Source organism: Pelophylax lessonae (genome assembly GCF_965119305.1).
Source record: "Pelophylax lessonae genome assembly, chromosome: 9".
NCBI lineage: Eukaryota > Metazoa > Chordata > Amphibia > Anura > Ranidae > Pelophylax > Pelophylax lessonae.
In genome coordinates this window covers 251,519,595-251,530,313 of record NC_138776.1, presented here as the reverse complement: position 1 = coordinate 251,530,313, position 10,719 = coordinate 251,519,595, and the positions used below count along the sequence as shown (strand labels likewise).

Sequence of the window (10,719 nt, the reverse complement as noted above, 5' to 3'; positions counted from 1 at the left end):
ATGTGTTTCTATGCCCTAATATTCACTTTAGTGTAGTTTTTACTGACATTTTGAATTTCCTAGACCTTTGCTGTAATATCTTGTGACATAAAAAAATTGGAACTACTGCTATTATTCTTATTATACGAATATTATTCACTAGGGCATCTGCTTTCAGAAAATATATCATGTTTTGGAGGTTTATGCAATATTCAGGCCTAAAATGAATTTCTAAAAATGTTTTCAAAAACGGCTCTGACAGTGAAATTTGTCATCCCATATTGCCCCAGCTTAGGAGATTTTTCTTATGCATTGTCAAAGTCAGAGACACAAGATGTCCTTAGGACAGAGGTGGTAGAACTCGTAACCTTTCACCAGTCTATCCAAACCAGTGGGCTGAATTTAGGTCTAACCATTGATGTCTAGGGTATAGTGAGTACCTTCACAAAAACAGAAGCGACTGGGGATGAACCAATACACCAAGGACAGTGTCTCTTAACTCATTGGTGGGGGGCAATGCCATCCATTCCTTTTAGCTTCACACTCAACGGTTTGGTTGGTCTTCTTGGATAGTGTGCTTGACAACAACCCCTGCAATGGCGCATCCTCCTGTATGACATCACCGGGACACTTAACCACTTAAGCCCCGGAAGATTTTACCCCCTTCCTGACCAGGGCCTATTTTGCGATTCGGCACTGCGTGACTTTAACAGACAATTGCGCGGTCCTGCAACGCTTTACCTAAACGAATTTGATGTCCTTTTTTTCCCACAAACAGAGCTTTCTTTTGGTGGTATTTGATCACCTGTGCGATTTTTTGATCATGCGCTATAAACAAAAAAAGAGCGTAAATTTTGCAAAAATAACAATATTTTTCACATTTTTTTATATGAAATTCCCCCAAAAAAAAATGTAAAAATCAAAATATTTTAACATTTTAGGCCAATTTTTGTTTTCTGCTACATATGTTTGGTAAAAAAAATTGATTGGTTTGCGCAAAAGTTATTGCGTTTACTAACTAAGGGAAAGATTTTTTTTTTTTGCGGGATTGCGGTGGACAGATCGGACCCTTGACTGACATTTTTGACACTTTTGGGGTTACCAGTGACATTACTACAGTAATCGGTGCTATACATATGCACTGTTACTGTAAAAAATGACACTGGCAGTGAAGGAGTTAACTTTATTGGAGAGGGAGGGGTTAAGTGTGTCCCTAGGGGCGTGTTTCTAACTGTGATTGGCTGTGGCTACTAGTGTAAGAACAGAGATCAACGATCCTACATAGTAGAACTGTTTGATCTCCATTCTTACACAGGGAAGAATGACCGGCAGCTTTTTAAACATTAGCCGCCTGCCTTTCTTTCGGTGTAACGGAAGATCGCGAGTGCCCAGCGGACATCGGGTTCACCGGGCACACGCGCGGGGGGGGGGGGGGTCCGTGATGGAGCGGGAGCGTGCCTGCTCCCTAGACCCTCACAGGCTAGTGACGTAGCCCTACGCCGCTTTGCCTGTGAGGGGCTGACTGCCGACGTAAATCGTCGTGCGGCGGTCGGCAAGCGGTTAAATTGTCCTTGGTAGCTGAACAGTGTTCCTTTAGCACTCAAGGAGCAAATCGAGAACTTTGATATTACAGGACCCACATTGGAATTTGGAGGAGGCTAAAAGTAGAAGACAGGACTATTTTTTTTTTTTAAAGAGGAGCTCCAGTATCCCCCCCAAAAATTTAATCCGGGCAACTACGAATAATGTAGCTGCTGACTTTTAATATAAGGACACTTACCTGTCCAGGGATCCAGCAATGTCCTCCCCCGAGCTGACCCTTCAATGGGCTTTGAGTCCAGGGTGCCGGCTTTGCTTTGTGAATGGTCCCGCAGTCTTTTGGGCCCTGTGATGTGAAGGTTGCAGACGAAGTGGGGGGGGAGTGAACTTCAGCTGTCATAACCAGGTACCTGCTTGCATCATCCCCCCCCCCCCCCCAAAAATAGTGCCAGTTGTTAAAGAGGAGGGGGTAAGGAGGCAAACAAGCGTAACGTTCCTCTTTTGGGTGAAGTTTTGCTTTAAGTTAAGAATACATATTTTTGAATATTTGAGAAATGCAACCAAACTGATAAGAGGCATGGAGGAGCTCAGCTATGAGGAAAGATTAGAGGAACTGAATTTATTCTCTCTTGAGAAGAGGAGATTAAGGAGGGATATGATCACCATGTATAAATATATAAGGGGTCCATATAGTGAACTTGGTGTTCACTTTAAGGTCATCACAGAGGACAAGGGGGCACTCTTTACTTCTGGAGGAAAAGAGATTTCATCTCCAAATACGGAAAGGTTTCTTCACCATAAGAGCTGTGAAAATGTGGAATAGCCTCCCTCCAGAGGTGGTTCTGGCCAACTCAGTAGATTGCTTTAAGAAAGGCCTGGATTCTTTCCTGGGTGTACATAATATAAATGGGTACTAATATTTATAGGTAAAGTTGATCCAGGGAATATCCGATTGCCTCTCGGGGGATCAGGAAGGAATTTTTTTCCCTGCTGTAGCAAATTGGATCATGCTTTGCTGGGGTTTTCGCCTTCCTCTGGATCAACTGCGGGTATAGGATTTTGTGTATACGGGATTGTATGGTTGAGTTTTCTTTACTGTTTTTTGTTTTTTAGCGGTTGGACCAGATGGACTTGTCTTATTCAACCTGACTTACTTTGTAGCTATGAATAGAATTTTAACCACTTTAATGGATAGCAGTCTTTCTCTTTTTCTTTTTCTCTTTCTTTCTTTCTTTCTCTTTTTCTCTTTTTCTCTCTTTCTCTTTTTCTCTTTCTCTGTTTCTCTTTTTCTCTTTCTCTTTTTCTCTTTCTCTGTTTCTCTTTTTCTCTCTCCTTTTCTCTTTTTCTCTCTTTCTCTTTTTCTCCTTCCTTTCTTCCTGTTCCTCTGGTTAGCTACTAGATCTTGTCTAGGAAGATGTAATATTTTTTTTCTTGTGTGATATTCAGGATGAAAAGCTGTTTAGTATTAAGGATGAAGCTACAGAGGAAGCAGAAGAGGTGTATGTGATGGGTGATGAGTCATGTAAGAAAGAAGAAACCCCTCCAGAGATCAGCACAGGTGAGTAATAAACAGTAAATCCAGAGAAGAGTCCCAGATTCTCCTTGTTCAGTCACTACAACAATCTCTTCTTCTCCCCCCTCCTCTGTCAGTAGACAGTAATGGGGGGCTTAGTATGTGCCCAGGGGGGGAATTAGGAGCAGGGCCAGGACACGCAGAGATGGGGGGGGGGGCGCCGGATGGATGGCTGCCCGGGCACAGTGATCTCATGCGAGAGAGTTGGGGGCGCTGTGTTCCCGCCTTGACTAAGCTTAGCATTCAAAGTGGAAAGCTAAATCTGGAGAGGATTTGTATTGGAAGAGGGGATTTTGGGGTGGGGGGTTCTACTGGAGGGGGGACTTGTTACTAGGTAAGGCGATTTGTGCTGGGAGGAGGATGGGAGGGAGTACACTGTTTTAGGACGCCTGCCTTTACACGCACATGAACTTAAATGGCATCCCAGTCTTAGTCCTTGGGCTCAATATTGAGTTGGCCCACCCTTTACAGCTATAACAGCTTCAACTCTTCTGGGAAGGCTGTCCACAAGGTTTAGGAGTGTGTCTATGGGAATGTTTGACCATTCTTCCAGAACCACATTTGTGAGGTCAGGCACTGAAGGTGTTCTATCGGGTTGAGGTCAGGACTTAAAGTTGGGAGCATGAAATGTCCAAAATGTCTTGGTATGCTGATGCCTTAAGAGTTCCCTTCACTGGAACAAAGGTGCCAAGCCCAACCCCTGAAGAACAACCCCACACCATAATCCCCCCCCTCCACCAAATGATTTGGACCAGTGCACAAAGCAAGGTCCATAAAGACATGGATGAGCGAGTTTGGGGTGGAGGCACTTGACTGGCCTGCACAAAGTCCTGACCTCAACCCGATAGAACACCTTTGGGATCAATTAGAGGGAAGACTGCAAGCCAGGTCTTCTCGTCCACATCAGTGCCTGGCCTCACAAATGCACTTCTGGAAGAATAGTCAGATGTTCGAATAGACACACTCCTAAACCTTGTGGACGGCCTTCCCAGAAGAGTTGAAGTTGTGATAGCTGCAGAGTGGGCCAACTCAATATTGAACCCTATGGACTAGGACGTCATTAAAGTTCATGTGCGCGTAAAGGCAGGCGTCCCAATACTTTTGACATAATAGTGTATTTGTGCTATAAGGCAACATTTGGGGCATGAGAAGATTTGTGCTAAGAAGGGGATGGCGGCGATTTGGGTCAGAGTGGGATTTTTGGGGGAGAGAGGGGTTGTGCTATGAGGGGCATTTGGGAGGGGGGAGGATCTGTGCTAGGAGGGGTGATTTTTTTTGGGGGGGGTGGATTTGTGCTAGGAGGGGGAGAGGATTTGAGTTAGGAGGGGGATGGGGAGGAGGGGAGACAAAAATTTGTGCCGAGAGGTGGATATGTACTCGAAAGAAGAGGACGTTTTTTGTGGGTAGAATTTTGGATTGCAAAGGGAATTTATGCTTAGGGTGGGGAGTCTGCAGATTAGTGCACGATTTTTTGGGGGAGGGATGGAGAGGATTTTTGCTCATAAGGGGGGATCCAGTTGGGCATCTTCGACCTGGAGCCTTGAGGACCTTATCCCAGCACTGGTAAGGAGCCACGAGCCTCTATTGGACTCCGGCTCTCCTCCTCACATCATGTCATTGTGTGTTACCAGCCAAGAGACGTGACCAGGAGGATCAGCAGAGCTGGGGGTTACTACTGAGCGGGGGATCAGCAGAGCTGGGGGTTACTACTGAGCAGGGGATCAGCAGAGGTGGGGGTTACGTGACCAGTCTCCCCCCACACACACTCTCTGTGGTCTCTCATACATCTCAGTACAGGGGGCTTCACTCTCATCTTTATTTACAGACCCGAGAGTCACCACTCTGAAAAACGTCAAAGCTGAGCAGGAGGAAGAAGGAGGACCTCGGAAGATTAAAGAGGAGGAAGAAGGACCTCGGAGGATTAAAGAGGAGGAGGAAGGAGGAGGACATGTGAGGATTAAGGAGGAGGAGGTTCCTATGGAAATCAGCACAGGTGAGGAAAGATTCTCATGCCCTACTCTACATATAATTCCAATCAAGATGCATTCCTTGTTTGTTGTACATACCTAGCCATTAACCAATTAAGCCCCGGAAGATTTTACCCCCATTCCGACCAGGGGGTATTTTGCGATTCGGCACTGCGTGATTTTAACGTACAATTGCGCGGTCGTGCGACGCTGTACCTAAACAAATTTGGCGTCCTTTTTTTCCCACAAATAGAGCTTTCTTTTGGTGGTATTTGATCACCTGTGCGATTTTTTGATCATGCGCTATAAACAAAAAAAGAGCGTCAATTTTGCAAAAATAGCAATATTTTTCACATTTTTTTATATGAAATTTCCCCAAAAAAAAAATGTAAAAATCAAAATTTTTTAACATTTTCGGCCAATTTGTTTTATGCTACCTATGTTTGGTAAAAAAAATCGCAAAAAGCGAATTTTGATTGGTTTGCGCAAAAGTTATCGCATTTACTAACAAAGGGAAAGATTTCTGTCATTTTTGGTGTTTTTTTTTTTTAACGAGTAATGGCGGCGATCTGCGATTTTTTTTTTTTTTTTTTTGCGGTACTGCGACATTGCGGCGGACAGATCGGACCTCTGACTGACATTTTTGACACTTTTGGGGGTACCAGTGACATTACTACAGTAATCAGTGCTATACATATGCACTGTTACTGTAAAAATGACACTGGCAGTGAAGGAGTTAACTTTATTGGAGAGGGAGGGGTTAAGTGTGTCCCTAGGGGCGTGTTTATAACTGTGATTGGCTGTGGCTACTAGTGTAAAAACAGAGATCAACGGTCCTACATAGTAGAACCGTGTGATCTCCATTCTTACACAGGGAAGAATGACAGGCGGCTTTGTTTACATTAGCCGCCTGCCTTTCTTCCGGTGTAACAGACGATCGCGAGTGCCCGGCGGACATCGGGTCCGCTGGGCACACGCGCGGGGGGATTCGTGACCGCGCCTCCAGTGGCGCACGCTCGCTCTACCTAGAGCCTCACAGGCTAGCGATGTAGCCCTACGCCGCTTTGCCTCTGAGGGGCTGACCGCCGCAGTAAATAGTCGTGCGGAGGTTGGCAAGCGGTTAAAGTGCTCCAAATGATTGAGTTTGGGTGTTTCCAGTGAGGGTTTTTCGGTAATAATACAGCATACGAATAAATATTAGACAATTGTGGCTTCCAGGGGTTTTGGAAAGACTATGTGGACAACAGGTGGATGAATTTAAATTGGGTACGTCTGCCCACGGTGCTGATGACATCAGTTAACCATTTCTCCCACCCTTCCTCTGTAAAGTTTGGAATCCACATAATAGTTGTAAACCCTTCCATATACCCGGTGTATTCACTGTCTTCAGGTGATACACAGAAATGAAAAAAATCCTCCTAGATAAGTTGTACCTGTTTATCTGCAGTCTTCTCTTTTCTACATCAGTTCAAAGTCCAGAATTTATACAGCTTGTCTGAACTATCCGAAAACAAAAAGGGGGGTTGAGAGCTGAAATTACACTCTTTAAAGCTCAGTGAGGAGAGCTGATTGGAGGGCAAGGGGCACGCCCCCCTCCACACAGCACACAGGAACAGAGCTGAGGCTCTCAATCATAGGCTGCATGCTTTTTTCTATTAGAGTCAAGGAAAACTTGTCAGAAGTGATTCATACTGATAGAAGAGCAACGAAACCGCAGACAGAATTCACACTTAGGGGTTGATTTACTAAAGGCAAATATTCTGTGCACTGCAAGTCAAGTCCACTTGCTCTACATCTGAAGGGAAAATGCAAGGAAAATAAAAAAACTGCATTTTTGCTTGCATAGGATTGGATTGTAAATCAGCAGGGCTTCCCCTTAGAAGTGGAGCAACTGCACTTGCTGTGTACTTGTAGTGCACAGTATATTTTGCCTTTAGTAAATCAACCTCTTAGTGCTCTGGATTGAGACCAGTACACACCATAGAACAGGGGTATCCAAACTACGGCCCCTCCAGCTGTTGCGGAACTACACGTCCCATGAGCCATTGTAAAACTCTGACATTCACAGAAATAACTAGGCATGATGGGAATTGTAGTTCCCGAACAGCTGGAGGGCCATAGTTTGGACACCCCTGCCATAGAAGGCTATGCTTTGTTCATATTTCATGGCTGAGGTTTACAACCACTTTAACCCAGAGTCCAGCTTATAGTGTAGCGTAGTAGGAGATTTGTCTTTTTCTTAACCACTTGCCGACCGCTGCAAGTACATATACTGCGGCGGTCAGCCCCGGCCAGGCAAAGTGACGTACTGGTACGTCACTAGCCTGTCACTGCCTTGTGAGCCAATAGGGGGCGAGCGCGCGCCCGCTGAGGCGCGTGCCCGCCCCGGCTCGTTCCCTAACAAGTCAGTGCGTGTGCGATCACTCGCGATCGTTCGCCGGGAAGGGAGAAAGGCAGGCGGCTAATGTAAACAAAGCCGCCTGTCATTCTCCCCTGTGTAAGAATGGAGATCATACGGTTCTACTATGGAGGACCGTTGATCTCTGTTTTTACAATATTAGCCATGTCCAATCACAGTTAGAAACACACCCCTAGGACACACTTAACCCCTCCCTCTCCAATACAGTTAACCCCTTCCCTGCCAGTGTCATTTTTACAGTAACAGTGCATATGTATAGCACTGATTACTGTAGTAATGTCACTGGTACCCCCAAAAGTGTCAGAAATGTCAGTCAAGGGTCCGATCTGTCCGCCGCAATGTCGCAGTCCCGCAAAAAAAATCGCAGATTGCCGCCATTACTCGTTAAAAAAAAAAACACCAAAAATGACAAAAATCTTTCCCTTTGTTAGTAAACGTGATAACTTTTGCGCAAACCAATCAAAATACGCTTTTTGCGATTTTTTTATTTATTTTTTTTTACCAAACATATGTAGCATAAAACAAATTGGCGGAAAATGTTAAAAAATTTTGATTTTTACATTTTTTTTTTTTGGGAATTTCATATAAAAAAATGTGAAAATATTGTTATTTTTGCAAAATTGACGCTCTTTTTTTGTTTATAGCGCATGATCAAAAAATCGCACAGGTGATCAAATACCACCAAAAGAAAGCTCTGTTTGTGGGAAAAAAAGAACGTCAAATTCATTTAGGTACAGCGTCGCACGACCGCGCAATTGTCCGTTAAAGTCACGCAGTAAAAAATCGCAAAAAAAACCCTGGTCAGGAAGGGGGTAAAATCTTCCGGAGCTTAAGTGGTTAAGAGCTTCGAAGGAAAGGAATGAACCATTGTCAAATAACTGTTAGATGCACACATCACCTCTGATGATCCACCAAGTGGAATCAGGATGTCCATAAAGTTCTTTAGGCTTAAGACTCTTCCATAGAGAAGTTCAAGGTGATATATGTGATTGTGAAGGCGATATAATAAATTCAGTTTTGATCCAGGCCCCAAGGATTCATCAAAGAGCTATTTAAGGTGGCAAGATGGATATCTTCATTGCTGCCATTAGGGAAGTCGAGGGACTGGAGTTGGTGGAATGTAACCCACCACAAAATAAGGTGATTTGGGAAACAATATGGTAAATTTATAGGTTGGGGGCAGCCAGACTTTCCTCTGTTTGAGTGGTCTTTACTGGGGACTTGGCTGGGAAATGCTCCAAATATATGAGGAGATAATGGATCTATACACTGAAACAAGTAATAGTAGAGGAATATTGGGGATTCCGGCTTAAAACCTACAAAAAACAACTGTTCAAACGCCTAGTACATTATCCACAGCACTTTATTAAAAGGTGAAAGATACAAATTTGACTCCCAAACCAAAATGGAATGGTAGCGTATCCTAAGTTCAGAAAACAGAAGTCCGGCCTCCAACCTCTTAAGGTCCAACAGGATGACAGAAAAGCTGACGAGTTTCGGAGGACCGGCCCCCTTCCTGAGAGCAAAGACAGTCTTTTCTCTGAGAAAGGGGGCCGGTCCCCCGAAACATATCAGCCAATTCTGTCATCCTGTCAACTAGATCAGTGGTCATCAACTCCGGTCCTCGGGGCCCACTAACAGGCCAGATTTTAAGTATTACCTTGGGGAGATGCAGACTAGAGTACTGCAATCACTGAGCAGCAAATTATATCACCTGGGATGTATTTCAGTTATCTTGCAAACCTGGCCTGTTAGTGGGCCCTGTAGGCCAGGGTTGAGGACCACTGAACTAGATGACAGAACCAGCTGAGGTGCTTCAAGGGACTGGTCCCATTCCTTAGAGCAAAGGAATCTCGCCCAAATTCCTTTAGGATATTCAAAGCTTTAAAAAAGCTCTGAACCATCAATGTACATCAAAACACCATCCACATAATCCAAAATTCACTCCTCCAGGGGGCCCCAGTGGGCACCATCAATGTATGAGTTCAATTTCATTTTTAAGAAATTGTCTGGAAATTAGTTTGCCAATCCCTATTACCCTCTGTTTCTCTTTCTCATTAGATGGACAATACAGAAGGTGCAACACCGATGGATGGTCTGCTACCTCTGCATGTGGGAAGACTGAAGATGATGATGTCACGTCTGATTCCTCTGTAGAAGGCTCAGCTACTCCAAAGGTCCCATCTAGACGGAGGGGTTGTTCTGTAGGTGGCTCGCATCCAGTTACCCATAATGCAGCTGGCAGAGAAGATGGATACTTTCCATGTTCTGAATGTAGTAAGACTTTTAGCAAGAGAGCAGAACTTCTCATCCACCAGAAGACTCACCTCATGGAGAAGAGGTATACCTGCCCAGAATGTGGGAAAACCTTCAACGAGAAAGCAAAACTCATGGTGCATCAAATCAACCACAAAATCGAAAAGCCAAATTCATGCTCCGAGTGCGGGAAATCTTTCCGTGACCAATCTGCCCTTCTGATTCATAAGAAGGTTCATGCAGAGCAGGTGTACGCATGTGCGGAGTGCGGCGGGACCTTCACAAAGGAATCCTACCTCCTTAGTCATCAGAGGGTGCACGTCGGTAAGAAGGTCTTCTCGTGTTCTGAATGTTGGAGGTGCTTCTCCCAGGAGTCCTACTTGCTCAAACATCAACAGACCCACTCCGGAGAGAAGCCATTTTCCTGTTCTGAATGTGGGAAAAGGTTTGCCGAGAAATGGAAATATATTGCCCACGTAAAGTACCACCAAGGGAAATCGTTTAAATGTTTAGAGTGCGGGAAAGAGTTCACACTGAAGAGGAGCCTTATTGACCATGAGAGAATTCACACGGGGGAACGTCCATTCATTTGCTCTGAGTGCGGGAGAGGTTTTAGACAGAAGGCAACTCTAAGGATACACTGGAAAACTCATCCAGGCGTAAACTTTAAGCCCTACCCATGTCCCAGTTGTGAACAATGCTTCGACCGTAAAACCGACCTTGTTAGTCACCAAAGATTTCACGTAGCGGAGAATCCTTATTCATGTACGGAGTGCGGGAGGTATTTTCCGAACAAGGGGAGTTTTGTGAGACACCAGTCTAACCAAACCAATGAGACGGCCTTCATATGTTCCGAATGTGGCAAGTCTTTTCCGTGGAGGGGCTGTCTCTTGTATCATAAGACCATACACAATGACTGGATGCCAACGTTGTAAAAGCACTAGGAGATGTTTGGATGTTCACTTTATGGCCAAAGGTGATCATTT

General features: G+C 44.7%; 1 protein-coding gene across 1 annotated transcript; it reads left to right on the top strand.

The window, feature by feature from the left end:
* Positions 1 to 216: 216 nt before the first annotated feature.
* LOC309564363 (uncharacterized protein) lies at positions 217 to 10,719 on the top strand (the record flags this gene model as incomplete). Its single annotated transcript, XM_082268990.1, has 4 exons — positions 217 to 342; positions 2,965 to 3,076; positions 4,917 to 5,084; positions 9,539 to 10,719. 4 exons carry the CDS (start codon positions 217 to 219, stop codon positions 10,666 to 10,668), a joined length of 1,536 nt encoding a protein of 511 aa, XP_082125116.1. The 3' UTR covers positions 10,669 to 10,719.